Source organism: Mastigoproctus giganteus, chromosome 14, assembly GCF_048544385.1.
Source record: "Mastigoproctus giganteus isolate SK-2022 chromosome 14, ASM4854438v1, whole genome shotgun sequence".
Lineage (NCBI taxonomy): Eukaryota > Metazoa > Arthropoda > Arachnida > Uropygi > Thelyphonidae > Mastigoproctus > Mastigoproctus giganteus.
Genome location: NC_143588.1, coordinates 103,260,538 through 103,278,160, shown reverse-complemented (window position 1 = coordinate 103,278,160; position 17,623 = coordinate 103,260,538). Strand labels below are relative to the sequence as shown.

The 17,623-nt window shown below is 36.9% G+C and overlaps 1 protein-coding gene across 1 annotated transcript in view; it reads right to left on the bottom strand.

The window, feature by feature from the left end:
• Positions 1-17,623, bottom strand: part of LOC150075462 (solute carrier family 35 member D2-like protein) — a 64,262-nt gene that overhangs the window by 5,381 nt on the left and 41,258 nt on the right. The window contains exons 10-11 of the mRNA XM_090388687.1: positions 8,463-8,545; positions 7,620-7,742 (exon numbers count right to left, since the gene is read on the bottom strand). Of these exons, the coding sequence (XP_090244813.1) occupies positions 7,634-7,742; positions 8,463-8,545 (192 nt within the window). The 3' untranslated portion in view covers positions 7,620-7,633. The remainder of the gene's footprint in view (positions 1-7,619; positions 7,743-8,462; positions 8,546-17,623) is intronic.

Below are 17,623 nucleotides of genomic sequence, written 5' to 3'. Positions count from 1 at the left end.
CCAGGATAATTAGCATTAGCATTAGCATTAGTAGAGGCATATGATGCAAGAAAGCAAGCTTATTCAGCTCAGCCAAAAAAAAAAAAAAAAAACCCTCTCCCATTTCACCCCTCCGTTCGTTCGAAATACCTGTCCAGTTGAGCTTTAAATTTGTTTAGGCTATCAACTTCAACAACAAGTGATGGAAGTCGGTTCCACCAACCAACCACCCGCTGGCCAAAGGCAAATTTCCGCACATCTATCCGACATCCGTCTTTCCTCAATTTGAATTTATGCCCTCTGAGGTGATTATTCTGAGAAAGATGAAGAATCCCACTGGCATTGAGCATGCTCAAACCATTCAAAGCCTTATACACCTCTATCAGATCACCTCGCCGGTGCCTAGTCTCCAGACTCTGTAATTTGCAAAACTTAAGCCTTTCTTCGTAAGAGCACCCCTTTGTTCCATTCACTAATCTTGCCCTTCTCTGTACTCGTTCCAGCATCTCTACATCCTTCTTGAAATGAGGCCTCCAGACCTGTATACAGTACTCAAGATGTGGCCTAACCATTGCCTTATACAAGGGAATAATCACCTCCTTATCCCTGCTAGAAAAATTCCTGTATATCATTGACAAGACACCATGAGCTACTCTTGCAGCTCGTCTGCACTGCTCAGAGAACTTCATATCTGCCTGCACAATTACCCCCAGGTCCTTTTCATTCTCCACCACTGTCAGTGTAGTACCGCAGAGTTGATACATTGCTCTGGGGTTACTGTTACCCATATGTAGTACTTTACATTTGTCAATGTTAAACTTCATTTGCCACCTCTCAGCCCATCTGTTCAACCTTTCCAGATCCTGTTGCAGCAGCATAGCGTCAGTAGTGTCCTTAACGACCCTGCCAACCTTTGTATCATCTGCAAACTTAGACATTAAACTTGATATCCCATCATCAATATCATTCATAAACACCGAAAACAACAATGGACCCAACACTGAACCTTGAGGAACTCCACTAATAACATTAGTCCACGTTGAGCAGTGTCCATTGATTACCACTCTCTGTCTTCTGCCACTCAACCATCCCCTTATCCATAGCAGCAATTTGCCTCCAATGCCACACTGCTCCAATTTGTGCAGCAGTCTTCCATGTGCAACAGTATCAAAAGCCTTTCTAAGATCCAAGTATATAATATCAAAGTTATTCCCTGCATCCAGTTCTTTTGTGACTACATCATAGTATCCAATCAAATTGGTCAGGCAAGACCTGCCCTTAACAAAACCATGCTGCGTCTGAGCTATAACTGAATTCTTGTCTAGATGATCCTGCAGTGCTACTTTAACCAGTGCCTCCATTAATTTACCTGGAACAGAAGTTAAACTAACAGGTCTATAATTACTTGTGTCAGCCTTTGATCCTCCTTTGTGAATTGGGGTTACATTTGCACATCTCCAGTCTATGGGTACCTCCCCTGAGTCCAAAGAAGCTCTCATAATTATGGCTAGGGGTTTGCATACTTCCTTTGCTGCCTCCTTTAATATAACTGGATAGATCCCATCCACCCCAGGTGCCTTTTTTATGTTTATCCTCAACAATCTCTCCTCCACTTTCCTCTCAGTTATTACAAAATCATCCAGCTCACTGCCAATGTTTACTTTACCTACATCATTCTCCTTCCTGAATAACTCCTCATGCGTGAATGTAGATGCAAAATACTCGTTTAGATTGTTAGCCACCTGAGCAGGATCCTCAACTGTTGAACCATCAATATCCAGTGGACCAATCTGATTCATCCCTTTCCTTCTCGAGTTCAAGTATGTAAAGAACTCCTTTCTGTTTTTCTTTGCATCCTTTGCCAAGGAGTTAGCATTAGCATTAGCATTAGTAGAGGCATTTGATGCAAGAAAGCAAGCTTATGCAGCATCAGCCAAAAAAAAAAAAGTAACATAAATAAATCAAAATAACCACTTCCACTTCACCCCTCTGTTCGTTCGAAATACCTGTCCAGCTGAGCCTTAAACTTATTTAGGCTATCAACTTCCACGACAAGGGATGGAAGTCTGTTCCACCCACCAACCACCCGCTGGCTAAAGGCAAATTTCCGCACATCTATCCTACATCTGTCTTTCCTCAATTTGAATTTATGCCCTCTCAGGTGATTTTTCTGAGCTAGAGGAAGAATCCCATCAGCATTGAGCATGCTCAAACCATTCAAGGCTTTGTACACCTCTATCAGATCACCCCGCTGGTGCCTAGTTTCCAGACACTGTAATTTGCAAAACTTAAGCCTTTCTTCGTAAGAGAACCCCTTTGTCCCATTCACCAATCTAGTTGCCCTTCTCTGTACTCGTTCCAGCAGCTCTACATCCTTCCTGAAATGAGGCCTCCAGGCCTGTATACAGTACTCTAGGTGTGGCCTGACCATTGCCTTATACAAGGGAATAATCACCTCCTTATCCCTGCTAGAAAAATGCCTATATATCATTGACAATACACCATGAGCTACTCTTGCAGCTCGTCTGCACTGCTCAGAGAACTTCATATCTGCCTGCACCACCACCCCCAGGTCCCTTTCATTCTCTACCACTGTCAGTGTAGTACCACAGAGTTGATACGTTGCTCTGGGGTTGCTGTTTCCCATATGTAGTACTTTACATTTGTCAATGTTAAACTTCATTTGCCACCTCGAAGCCCATCTGCTCAACCTTTCCAAATCCTGTTGCAGCAGCATAGTGTCAGTAGTGTCCTTGACAACCCTGCCAACCTTCGTATCGTCTGCAAACTTGGACATTAAGCCTGATATACCATCATCAATGTCATTTATAAATACAGAAAACAATAAAGGCCCCAATACTGAACACTGAGGGACTCCACTAATAACATTAGTCCACGATGAGCAGTGTCCATTGATTACCACTCTCTGTCTTCTCCCCCTCAACCACCCCTTTATCCATAGCAGCAACTTGCCTCCAATGCCACACTGCTCCAATTTGTGCAGCAGTCTTCCATGTGCAACAGTATCAAAAGCCTTTCTAAGATCCAAGTATATAATATCAAAGTTATTCCCTGCATCCAGTTCTTTTGTGACTGCATCATAGTATCCAATCAAATTGGTCAGGCAAGACTTCCCCTTAACAAAACCATGCTGTGTCCTAGCTATAACTGAAGTCTTGTCTAGATGATCCTGCAGTGCTTCTTTCACCAGTGCCTCCATTAATTTTCCGGGAACAGAAGTTAAACTCACAGGTCTATAATTACTTGTGTCAGCCTTTGATCCCCCTTTGTGAATTGGGGTCACATTTGCACATCTCCAGTCAATGGGTACCTCCCCTGAGTCCAAGGAAGCTCTCATAATTATGGCTAAGGGTTTGCTTACCTCCTTTGCTGCCTCCTTTAATATAACTGGATAGATCCCATCCACCCCAGGTGCCTTTCTTGTGTTTATCTTCAACAATTTCTCCTCCACTTTACTCTCAGTTATTACAAGATTCTCTAGCTTACTGCTAGAGTTGAATACACCTCTGGCATTCCCCTCGCTGAATAACTCCTCATGTGTGAATGTCGATGCAAAATATTCATTTAGTTTGTTAGCTACCCGAGCAGGGTCATCAACAGTTGACCCATCGATCTCAAGTGGACCAATCTGATTCATCCCCTTCCTTCTAGAGTTTACATAAGTAAAGAACTCTTTGCTGTTTTTCTTCGCATCCCTTGCCAAGGATCTCTCGTAATCTGCCTTCGCCTGCCTAACCTCCTTTGTAACTTGGTTACAGATCAACTTGTATCTATCATAGGCGTCCGTGTCACGTGTTAATTTGTATGTATCCCATGCATTTTTCTTCTCTGCCATATGCCTCATTAGTTCATCTGACAACCATTTAGGCCTAAACCTTGGACAATATTTCTTAGTTGGTATGTAAAGCCTAGTAGCTTCCACGATAAGTTCTTTGAATGCTTCCCATTTTGAATTTGCTGTTGGCAATATCATCAGTTGATCCCACTGTATAGAATTTAAATACTGTCTCAGTCCATTGTAGTCGCCTTTACGAAAGCAATACCCCTTCCCTTTACCCCTAATGGTAGTTACCTCTTTGAGTAACTCCCACTTCAGCACACTGTGATCACTGCCACCAAGAGGTTCATTTATCTGCAGATTCTTAATGCATGAAGAATCACTACTGATAATCAAATCAAGAGTATTACTCCCTCTAGTTGCCTCCCGAACATGCTGATGTAGAAAACAATCATCCAATAAATCCACAAAAGCCTTGCTACTGTGTGAGTGACCAGCCCCCAAATTCCAGTCAATATCTGGGAAATTAAAATCCCCCATTATAAGACTCTCTGATTTACTGGCCCACTCTATTTCTCCGAACAGTTTCTTATTATACTCATCAGAGTCATTAGGCCTATAGCACACTCCTACTCTCAATTTTGATCTCCCAATGCTTATGTCACACCAAACTGACTCGACACTGCACTGTCCAGCGATGTCCACTGGCTTCACTTCCTTGGATTTTATGTGTTTTTTAACTAATAGCATAACCCCTCCTCCCTTCCTATCCTGTCTATCCTTTCTGTAGACATTGTACTCCCCAAATTCCAGTTCTGCATTTCTTATATCTGTGTGACACCACGTCTCTGAAATCCCCACAATATCTGCCTTTGATGTTTTGAGCAATACCTCAAATTCATCAAATTTATTTACTAAACTCCTAGCATTGGTGTACACACAAGTATACATGCACCTGTTCTTTTTCTTAGCTACCCTAACACAACCCATGTGTTTACTTGTACCCCAATGATTCCCAGCAGTCTCTGAAATATCCTGCATCTTATTACATCAGAAACTAGCGAGGAAATACCAGTTGACCAAAGAAAGTGTACCGTACTACAAATGTAAGCCCCAGGCAGTACTAGAGACCCTAACCCACAAGCTGTATTAGGACCGCGCCATAATAACAGATAAGACCATCCCGCACAACAAAATGGACATAACCCTTGTGGACAAGATGGAAAAGGCTACCTACGTGATTGCACAGCGGTGCCCAACATTAGCAATGTCCAGAAAACCCATGAGGAAAAAATTAGGAAGTTCACAAACCTGAGACACGAGGTCAAGGAAATATGGCATATGCAAGAAGTAATGACCATCCCGATCATCATGTCAACCACCGGTATGGTGCCGAAGACCCTACATAGCAGCCTAGCAGTAATAGGTCTCTCAGAGAACACCTACAAGGAACTCCAGAAAGTCGCAAATCTGAACACCTGTAGGACAGTCAGAGAGTTCCTTGACCAACAGTAAAACCATACATTACAACCGCCCTGTGTACTTGTTAGCAGTACCCGTCACGGAGTGGAATCCCTCAATTAGGGAGAAATAATATAAGAGCAACAACAACAATAATAATAAGGCGAACCATAAAGAATCTTCTGTATGCAAGTCTGTAAGAGTAGAGTGATTCTTTGTTTAAAATACAAAAAGGCCAGATTCACATAGATATGTGGAACGAAAACAGAAATTTAAAAGTTCACTGCATTTTTTACATTTGGATACTTTTCTCGGCAAAGATATTTCCAAGTCTTTTTCTGATGATCTGGCTTTTAGTAATATATCGTTTTGCAAAGCAATAATTTAATTTTCAAGTAATATTTTCTTCATGTAAAAAATCTCAGAAATTTTTTCTGCAATTTGTTTCATATCTAAGTCGACATTACATGGATAAGAATTATATTGAATAATGTAGCTGCTGATAATGATCTTGCATCTTTGCAAAATGATTGAATTATTTTCCTTTGAGATCCTTACATTTTGCCGAAAATTGATATTTATATGCAGAAATACTACTAATCAGGTCACTACATTTTTATTTTTTCCTTGCAATTCCAAATTCAGATCACTTCATTTACTGGTAAAATCTGCCAAAAGAGCCAGATCACACAAACACTCCATACCTTGTAGCTGCTAATAATCATCTCCCCTTTGATCAACAAATTTTTTAATTTCATTCAGCAAATTTCAAAATCTCTGTAGAAACTTACTCTAACTCAGCCACCTCACATCTGTGTGTAATATCAGATCTAGTTCATTTGTATTGAGTTGCATTTTGAAAAGTCTCCTTTGAAGAGATTATCCTTTGATGGAATTCATGATTTTGAAAGCAATGTCCATAACACTTTTAGTATTTAATCTTTTGCTGGCTAACACTTCTTGGTGCATGATACAGTGGTAACTCAAAAAAAAAATCTGGGAATTCATCATCCTTTTGGCACAATGCGATGAATGCATTAAGATGCCCCGTCATTGCTTTAGCTCCATCTGTTGTTATTGATACGAGCTTAAATAGTGGCAATTTAATTTTTTCAATAAAATTTTTAAATGCGTTAAATATATCAAGACCTTTAATTCTTTCTTTTAACGAAACCATACCCAGCAGTTCTTCTCTAGTGGCAGAATCATCGAAAACCATACAAAGAAAAACGAGCAATTGAGCTGTATCACTGATATATGTAGATTCATTCAGTTGTAAAGAAAAGGACACACAATTAGCAATATGAGCACACAATTGTTTTCTCACAGTTTACTAATATTTTCGATAATAATTACGATGATAAAAAGATAATTACAGATCTTGAAGAGCACTTTTAATTTCATTTTTGTTCTTAACATTTTTGAAAAGAGAATGTGTTATTGTTATTCCTAAAAATGCGTCTTTGATGAAATGACCATCAGAAAATGGTTTGCATTTTTTTTATAAGAAGATAACTCACTTTAAATGATGCTACAGTTACTGCTTTAGATTGTAAATTAAGTGTCATGAAGAAATTTTGTTGTGCAAATCTGGATTTAAGTTCTTTTAATTTATTTTTTCTAAGGTCACTATTAGGCAGCAAATCTGATTGGTAATTACCATGGAGTGTTGAAGTGCCTTCCTAAATTTAATATTTTGGGTATAGCCATGGAAGCATTGCAAATCAAACAATAACATTTTTCTTTTATCATTACAAAAAAGTATTCTAGTTCCCACTCTTGATGAAAATTATACATTTTACTCTTTTTCGTAGTATTCATTTTAAATCAAAGGGTATGAAATTAACATATAAATACTGCCCAGTTATTAATGTTAAGTAAGCTAAATATGAATTCGACCCATGCACTATGCTCTCCACAACGTAACTGCATGAATTTTCACAAGAGAAGCCTAGTGGGGTGCATAATAATATTAACATTTAGATTTTGACTAATCTATTTTTTAAATATATTTAAAATTCATCATGATCAACCGAAATTAAAGCCGCAATCGACTTGCTGGCCACTCCTGGTATAGTGTATCTGGATTTATCACTAGTCTAATCCAACATCTCCATTATGCACCTCACTGGTGTTGAATTCTGGAAATAAATTTTCTGCGTAATTCTCGTCTATACTGTCTTATATTCGTCTATACTCATCTATAGTATGCTTATGACTAATTAACTAATTAACAGAAATATGAATGTATTCTGTTAATTAACTTTCTCTACAGATGTAATGGAATAGGTTAATTTTATTTATAGCTGTATTTGTGGCTGCCCTGTATTTGTAGCTAAAAGAAATGAGTACAAAATAGAAGCAATTAAAATATACTCACATGTAATCTACAGTTCACCTACATCCATTAGGAGACTCTTTATTATGGTGTGGTAATTTAACTTTTTTGTCATCTACCTTTTCTGTGAAGGTGTAATACGAATAGACAATACTGCCTGCCATACTGAAAATGAAACACCGTACAATCAGGTTATGTCATATTAAACTTACTAAATTGCAAATAAATATATAATAAAATATTACATTTTGCAAATAAATATGTAATAAAATATTAAATTTTGCAAATAAATATATAATTAATCATTAATTTATCTAAATAAAGTGAGAGGATTCAGACTGTTCGAATTAAAAATGGGTAAAATTTTATTACAAGTATTAAAATATTGAATTAAGGACTAAGAGGAAATTAATTAGCTGTATATAATACTTGGAATCACTGCATGTAAATAACAGATCAATTCTTTGTTTACATGCAAGAGACATATAATAAAACTTAATACAAAATGCAGCTACCAAGACAACTCTGAGAGAACTGATGTCATACAAACTAAGCCTATTATCTCTTTGAATTGAACCTTTAGCCTACAGGAACTGCACATGTAAGCTCCTACAACTGGTGTCTGAATAATTCAATCTTCAATATCAAAGATATCTGGGTTGGATTATTCAGACATTTTTCAGATGTTTTTGTTCTTTATCTCTTGTGTGTAGAAACAAGCATGTTTTTATGCATGTGTATGTGATGGTATGATGTATCATGATGTAACCATGTGGCTAATTAATTTTCTCTTAATGGAAATAACTCATGAAGATATTTCCATTAAGCTCACTTAAAAGCATGATTATGGAATTAAGGTTTTACAATATCAGTTACCTTACTCACCTGATATTGAGACCAATAAAGTTGGTAAGGCTGAAAACATAGTCACCACCAATATACATCCCAATATAAGTAACAAGGATGTTCTGGAAGTATAAAAAAAACATAGGCAATGTTTTCTTAACCAGCTAACACATAAGTAATTAATAATTAATTTAAAAATGAAAAAAAAAAAAAAAAAAAAAATCAAACTACTCTTATATAAAAAGCATTTAGTCTTCCCCTTTAATCTGTTTATAAGAAATTTCCTGAGGGGAAAAAAAAAAAAAAAAAAACATAATACTAAACTATTTCAATTCTATTTTAGTAGACTACTACTTTATTTGTGGTGACCCCTCTACATAAGTATGCATCTCTATGGAGTTCTAAACTATAGAACAACTAACAGATTTTTCTTCCCCATTCATATATAACTTAATGATTTTAAAGCCAATCCTTAAATGGCCTTGAATAGAAATAGCTTTCTCTATGGCTGTGATTCATTTATCTGATGAACCATAATTATAATAAAATAGCTAAGATAAAACATGTCAAGTTATCGCATTAAGTAGCACAACATGTCCCTTCAAAAATTATATTTAAATCACATAAGTTTGACAATGGCGCTGGTGGCACCAGCTGTATGCTAGCTAAATTAGTGCGCTCTTAAAAATTAATAAATAAAGAAGGTTTTCGGGAGTGTTACTCAAAAAGAAGTTATATTTTAGATAAAATAAGTGTGGGTGAGTGATAGGTTAAGATTTGAGACCTAAACGTGGTTTTATTTTTCGGACTGAACTTTTTAAAATGGTTATCATTGTTATGTTCGGACATAGGAAATTTCAAGGTCATTAAATTTTTAAGGAACTATAATCAGTCACTGGGAATTCTTAGTAGAATAGTTGTGCTACATGATAGCTTTGATGTAGAAGTTTTCAGGATACCAAATTGTATTTAAAAATACTCACGTTTTGCTGAGTTATACATTATTGGTATTTTCAAGGTCACGGTAATTTTACCGAGTCAGCCATTTGGATGTTCCAGGAGATAAAACTACAGCAGTGCCACCTGCTTGGTCAGTGATGACTAGAAATTCGGCATAAATTGCGTAAAATTATGACATCACGAGGCAGCTTCATCACTGAATAAGAGCTACTCCATTTATATGGCTGCGGCAGGTTTAGTAGTTTAATTTGTTAATTTGTTAAACTACTAAAGCACCGAAAGATATATGCTCCCAGAAGGGCCTTCCATGGCGGAAAGGTTTCAGTGGAGACGTCAGACGAAACCCGTTTCAAAAGGTCCACACACGACCTTTTCAACTAAATTGTGATCCAAGAAAGCAACGGGAAACTACTTGGATTATCCTTCCCTTGAAAACTTCAATGATAGCAAGCAAAATAAACCACGGCCCCGAGTCTCGGCATCCCTTGAATGGGGCAGGGGTGCTAAGAATCTCCGAGCTTGCGTCGAAGAATTTTCTGAAACTAGCTACATGGAACGTTAGAAGCCTACTACAACCAGGAAAACTAGCCAATGCTTTACAAGAAATGGAACGCATTAACATCAACATACTTGGGTTAAGTGAAACCAAATGGCCTGGAACAAAGAAGTTTATATCAAACGACCACCACGTCTTCTGTTCCGGAGGAGAAGAGAACACCAAGCAGACGTACGGCGTCGCTTTCGTTGTCCACAAACAACTGGCCAACAAAGTCACCAGTTTCACCCCAATATCGGAACGAATCGCACTACTACAGCTAGCAGGCAACAAGATCAACCTGAATGTGCTCCAGGTCTACGCACCAACAGCGGACAAAGACGATCAAGAAATTGAATTGTTCTACGACAAGCTAAGCAACACTTTAAAGTCGCTGAAGAAGCACGACATGACGGTCATCCTCGGTGACTTTAATGCCAAAATCGGTCAAGGAAAGCTACAAAACATAGTCGGAGAACATGGCTTGGGGACACGGAATGAACGAGGCGACAGACTCGTCCAGTTCTGCCAAGAAGAAAAATTTAGCATTGCCAACACTTGGTTCAAACTACCACCTCGACGACTATACACCTGGACCTCACCACAAGACTCTGACAACAATATCGTCAGGAATCAAATTGACTACATCTTAATCAACATCAGATATAAGTCAAGTGTCCTCAATGCAAAAACTTACCCCGGAGCTGACATATCATCAGACCATAACCCAGTAACAGCAACACTACGTCTCAAATTACGAGCAGTCAAACGCACAAGCACAACAAAAAGAATCGACCTGGAGAAACTGAAGAACACCGCCAACAGACGACAAGTACAGCTTCATCTCAACACTACAATCCGATCGATCGAAGCAGTAACAACAGACGTGCAAGCATTCGGGCGTTCACTCAAACAGTGCATCAATGAAACAGCAGAAACCCTGCTAGGACATCAGGCGTCGAAAAAGAAACAACGGTGGATGACCCAGCACATACTAGACCTAATGGATGAACGGAGAATATTCAAAAACAACAACAACCGGGAAAAATACAAAGAAATACAACAAAAGATCAAACAGGAAATCCGGAAGGCGAAGGAAAAATGGATGGAAGATCAGTGTGCAGAAATCGAAGACCTAATCAAGAAAAATGACAACTATAACCTGCACAAGAAGCTTAAAGAAGCTGGAAACATCTACAAACCGGCTCCTATCCCAAGTTTATATACGGACAACAATCAACCTATACTAAGCAAACAAGCCAAACTCGACACCTGGAAGAGCTATATATACAATCTGTTCGGCACCAACAGAAAACCGGCAGAAACGCAACAACAAACACAGGAAGACAATCTCCACATATTAACATCTGAAGTGGAACATGCCATCCGAATAACAAAGCCAGGCAAGGCCTGTGGACCTGATCAGATTCATGTGGAACTGCTGAAACAACTAGACTACAGCAACATCCAACAACTAACGAAATGGTTCAATCAAATCTACAACAACAACGACATTCCATCCGAATGGCTCCAATCCATCTTTGTGGCCCTACCAAAAAAGGCTACCAGCCGGAAATGCGAAGACTTCAGGCTGATCAGTCTAATGAGCCAGGTGCTAAAAGTCTTCCTCAAGGTGATTCAGCAAAGGATAAGATGTAAGTGCGAAAGTGCACTAGGAAACACACAGTTCGGATTCTGCAGGGGACTAGGCACCAGAGAAGCAATTTTCTGTTTACAAATATTGCTACAAAGGTGCTATGAACATCAAAAAGACGTGTATATATGTTTTATTGACTACGAGAAAGCCTTCGATTCAGTAGACCACGACCGCCTAATTGACCGACTGAGAAAACTTGGGCTTGAGAACAATGATATCAACTTTATTACAACTCTCTACTGGAATCAAACAGCCCGGCTTCGCTATGACAACGATCTGACAGACCCAATTCCAATAAAAAAAGGCGTCCAGCAAGGCTGTCCATTATCTCCCATTCTTTTTAACATCTATTCGGAAATGATCTTCGACCAAACACTGGCTGACAAGAACATCGGCATAAAAGTTAACGGACACTACATCAATAACTTAAGATATGCCGATGACACAGCACTAATAGCGGATTCAGAACAAGATTTACAGACCATCTTGAACGAAGTGGACATAGAAAGCCAAGCATGGGGGCTACGAATCAACAAAAAGAAATCAAAGGTGATGAAGGTCAGCAGGACTGCAAGCAAAATCACGATCAAACTAAACAACGAAAAATTAGAGCAAATACACCGCTTCAAGTATCTCGGAGTGCTCATTGATGACCAGCTGAACCATGAGGCCGAAATCAAAAGCAGAATTGAACAAGCCAGGCAGGCATTCACCAAATGGAGAACCCTCCTCACCGACAGAAGCTTGAACATCGTGCTCAAATTACGCACATTGAAATGCTACATCTGGCCAATACTGCTCTACGGTGTAGAAACCTGGACTCTAACATCAGCCACTACAAAAAAGCTCCAGGCCTTCGAAATGTGGCTCTACCGAAGAATGCTGAAAATTCCGTGGACAGCCAAGATAACCAACGCACAGGTCCTGCAGGACATGCACACGGAACGGGACCTGCTCAAAACCATCATCAGCAGGAAATGCAAATACCTAGGTCACATCGCTAGGAACCAACAAAAATATCACCTACTACCACTCATCCTGGAGGGAAAGATCGAAGGCAAGAAACGCCCAGGCAGACCGAAAATGGCATGGCTAGATAACATCAACACCTGGCTTCACATGACAACAGCACAAATTCTACACGCAGCGCTAGACAGAGAACAATATCAAAACGAAGTCGCAAACGCCATTCGGCAGCATTAAAGAAGAAGAAGAAGTTTGACAAATATATGTAGAGTTATTTATGAAGGTCATACTTTCTGCTCTTTATGCTTAATTATCTTCAATTTGATTTTTCAATCAACTGCAGTTCACAGTGCTTGCCTTCAAAAGTGGTGTTCCTTAATTTAAACTGATACCATAACTGAAGGGAAAATGGTTGAACTGCTAGCCAAACTTAAAATGCTGCAAAGTATTTACATGTATGACAAAGAAAAAATTACAAAGTTGTCTGTTTATTGCTCCAAAAGTTATTTTTCATGTCCATGAGTAATTTACATTTCTATGTTAATGTTTTTAGCTATTTGTACTGGCACAAGAGTTTCCTATGTCCACGGCTGTAAAACTGTATGGTTACACGCACCATTTTTTACAAAGATATACACTTCATACATCCTCCTGTCTGGTGGTGTTCAGGGGTTCTAATAAACTGGAGTTTACTGAAGTCTTATTTATAAATCTCTTCAGGAACTGTTTCCTGAAAGGAAGTTTCTTTTACCTGAAACCAACTACTGCTTTTACTTTTGAACTGAAAACAGCATTGCACTACTCAGAAATGTCGTTTTTAGTCAGTACCTGTATACAACTGTTTATGTGCACTTGTGTCTGTGTGATTGATTTTAGTTTACTACATGAATAGTTTTAACCCCCCCCTCTGCCCTCCTTTTTTAACAACCTTAAAGAGATCCAGTGAATAAGCCAGTGCTAATAAAGTAAAGAGGAAGAAAAACCATCAGAAAAGATTTTCATTAGAACTAAATCGAACAGTCTAAAAAAATAATAATAATAAGATTCTGAAGATAGGTAGATTTAAGTATATTTAGTGGATTTCAGTAATCTGAAAATTACAGTAAACCCTCGCTATTCGCGGGGGTTACGTTCCTGAGAAATGTCGCGAATACCGAAAACGCGAATACTGAGTTATGGCTCCCATAGTAATAAAGGGGTTCCTTCCGAAGTATGAAATATATAAGAAAAACTAGTCTAAAATTTTGTCTATGTATGTATTATATGTACCTTCATAATATGACTGTACATGACAGTACATAGCGAAATGCAAGCATATGGCATCGAAATGAAAATAAGAAACAATTTAATATTAAATGTAATATTTATTAGAAATTTCAAACAAATCTTTCAAATCAGCGCCTTTGCTAGCAAAAAAAAAAACATCCCGCCAGTGCTATCACCAGTTTCGCTAAAGTGTTGATGAAGAAGTTTTGCCTTTTCACGAATGATGAGTGAACTTAACGGAATTTTATTTTGAATTCGGTCTTCTATCCAGAGATTTAAAGCTTTTCCATTTTTTTAAATTTAACATCAAGAGTTACAGAGCAAATTTTTGAAACAATTAGCGCGGTTTCACGGACACTACGGCCGATTTTTTCTTCCGATTTCTTGATTGATCGTACCGTTGACTCATTGATTTTATAATGTTTTGCCACTGAGGAGACACTTTCACCTTTAGAAATTTCGTCTAATAACTCAATTTTATTCGCTAGTGTCCTCACCTTCTTTGATATTTTCACATTTCTCTTTTTATTCGTAGCCATATTTTTGTAGGGGTTAGAAAGAACTTGACCACAATAAAGTCACTTTCTTCCGTTAACGCACTCGAAAAAGCCTATTTTACACTGCAAAACGGTAGAGTTATCATTTTTGTAAGCATATCGATTTATAAATTGATAAATTTATTCAATTTATAAACATATAAATTAAAATCAAACGACGAAACCTTCCATGACTAACACATACTGAACAAAGATTAGCGAGAAACATCCACGCTCGCGATTTTTTCACCCCTCTCCCCCCACCCACTGAGCGCTGTTTTGACCGGGAAAGATAATTTTAGCCACGCCCATGTTTTTTATGGCGGAAAATATTCACGGCGTTTTAAAATTCACATTTTTTTAGGTTTCATTTTATATTAAATCGGCGATCGCGAATACGCGAAACCGCGAATACAGATACCGCGAATAGCGGGGGTTTACTGTATTTATTTATTCAGTTTAATGTTAACGTTAAAATCAACATATCACAGGCCATTACTGTAAATGTAACTACAGTATACATAAGGGTTCTGTAATTTTAAGTATACTATATATATATATATATATACACGTTTTATTGCATAATTTATGCATTTAAAGTTTAAAATTTATGCATTTAAAGTTTACAATTTAAATGAAACATTTAATCTACATTTAATATTGTTATATAGAGAAATGTACCTTAAAATTAGCAGAAAAACTGGTCACACACTAAAAATTTACATGATTTCCTAGGATAAATCTTCCACACTTAATTCAGATACACTTAGCACTCAGTTTTTAGGGTGCCAAGCAGGAGGATGCATGTACATATATAAATATAAAAAAAAAAAAAAAAAAATTTCCCCCTCACACTACAGTTTATATATATACAGTAGAATCCTGTTAATCCGGACTGGATTTTCAGTCAGGGGAAAAATTCTAACTATCGACAAAAAAATATATTTCTGTTCACTGACATTTGGGAGGGGGTTTAAAATTAAAAAAAAATAAAAAAGATAAGCAATCAATAACATAACAAAGAACACTGAACACACAAATTGCAACTAACATGATACTTGCAAGTGAGAACGGAATAATAAATTACGAAACTTAAAAAATAGGAATAAAGAGAACATTCTGAAAATTTATTTATGTTTTTGATATGATCGATGATTTCATGTAAGGAGAAACGCATTTCACCATGACAACATAAAAACCCACAGAATTCCAGCTGTCGGTATTATCGCAAATTCAATAAGATAGTGTTTACTATCTGTTTATAATAGATTGCACTAACAGAAAAGCCTAATAAACAGGGGGCCGTTAATTGTTTTTATTTTTTTATGGTTGTGACCTCCAGAAATGCGATTGGTCCACGTGGTATGGTCAGAGACAATCGTAGGGTAATCTCAAGTGCTGGCCTATTCAGTTGACAGCGGTAGCTAGCATTGTCTACGCGTATACATGTTAATTCTGAAAGTGAGTTTCAAAATTAAAGCAAAAAAAACATTGAGGACTATTTCAAGTAAACTTCTCAAAAATAGTTATTTGTTTTGTGTTGTAATTTTGTATAATATAATGTTCTACATTAAAACTTTATTGCTTTGTACAGTATTTTGTTTACTTGCCATGTTCTTTTACTTTTTATAATTTACTTTAAATGTTGTTTTATTAATTTAATATAAAAACCAATTTAGTTAAAATTTTGTCATTTAGTAACTTTAAATAAACACTGCTGGTATGTTAAAGATACTTTCCAGTAAATCTGGACTTTCACTAATCCAGAACGAGTGTGGTCTCATCAAGTCCGGATTAACGGGATTCTACCGTACATATATATGTATATATATTAAATGTAATATAAAAATCAAAGTTTCATTTGATGGATAAAAATAAATAAGCAAGGTATGACACATGCACCAAAATGTACAAAGCAGCAGTAAAGGATGCAAAAGTATATATATGTATATAAGAATAGATAAGCCTGATAAAATTTGCATAGATGGTGGTGAAAAATACACAAAGTGCCAAGGACTACAAGGGTAAGGATAGTAGAAAAAAGAAGTATAGTAGGTTTGTAAAAGGCAAAAGAATGCTAATATCCTAAAAGTTATGATGAATTAAGAAAATTATGAGCTGAATTGCAAAGCCAATTAGAGGTGAGGGAGCTGTAAAGTAAAATGATTAATACCAAATGATTAAACAAAATAAAGTAAAATAAAAGGCGGTAGAGCTGTCATCAGATATGGGTGGGCAAATTTAGTTATAAGTCGAAAACAGGGATAGCAAAAATGCAAAATCTGATGTCAGCTGAAGTAAATATTGATACATGGTCAGGTATTTCCTCAGGGGATTATACTTGACCATGTATCAGGAACTGCATTTCTATACTTGTCCATAACAATGGAAGACAGAGGTGAAATAAAGACAAAAAGAATAGAATTAGCACATTCTCTTTCAGTATGGACAAGGTAGTCCCAACGCAGTGTCAATGATATGAAAATTATTAAGGTAAAAATAAAATATAATAAAGTGTTTTCAGAGTGGAAAAAAAGGTTTTTGAATTATATGTAGATTTTTAAGTAAATTTGGAAAAATATATTGGTGTTGGAATTTGTGGAAATTAGAGGAATTAAAATTATTTAAAACAAGCATATGGTACAGGGTGAGGTATTAAACTGAAAATGGGGAAGGGATAAAGGAGTGCTTAAATAAAGACGAAAAATAGCGATAGAGTGAGGATAGTTGATACGAACGATCCAACTATCCTCATTCTATCGATATTATTATTTATCTCCCTTAGAATTTACCATTCCCTATACCATTTACTTGTCTATACTTTTTATACACTTCACATACATCTATATATATATTTTTTTTTTCCACATTACACTTTTGTAAATTTGTATATATTTGTATTTATTTTAATTTACATTTTACACTGCGTAGGACTACCTTGTCTACTAGTATTACAATAAAAGGCTGCATATTTGTCCTCCCTCCCCTTTTTTTCTAATACTACAGACAAGTTTGGAAATGTAGTGCTTGATACATGGTCAGGAGTAGTCCCCTGATAAACATTTTTTCATCTACTATATTCAGATTATGCATATTTGCCATCCTCTGATTCAACCTCTTGCTAAAATTGTCCTCCCATACCTGAATATAGTGTTATTTATTTATTTACTTGTATATTTTTTTTCTTTCTTTTTTTTTTTTTTCCTCAGTCCCAGTTCATTTTTGCACTGTTTTTCAAATTCTTTTATCTGTTTAATGTTGCAGCACTAATTTCGCCCTT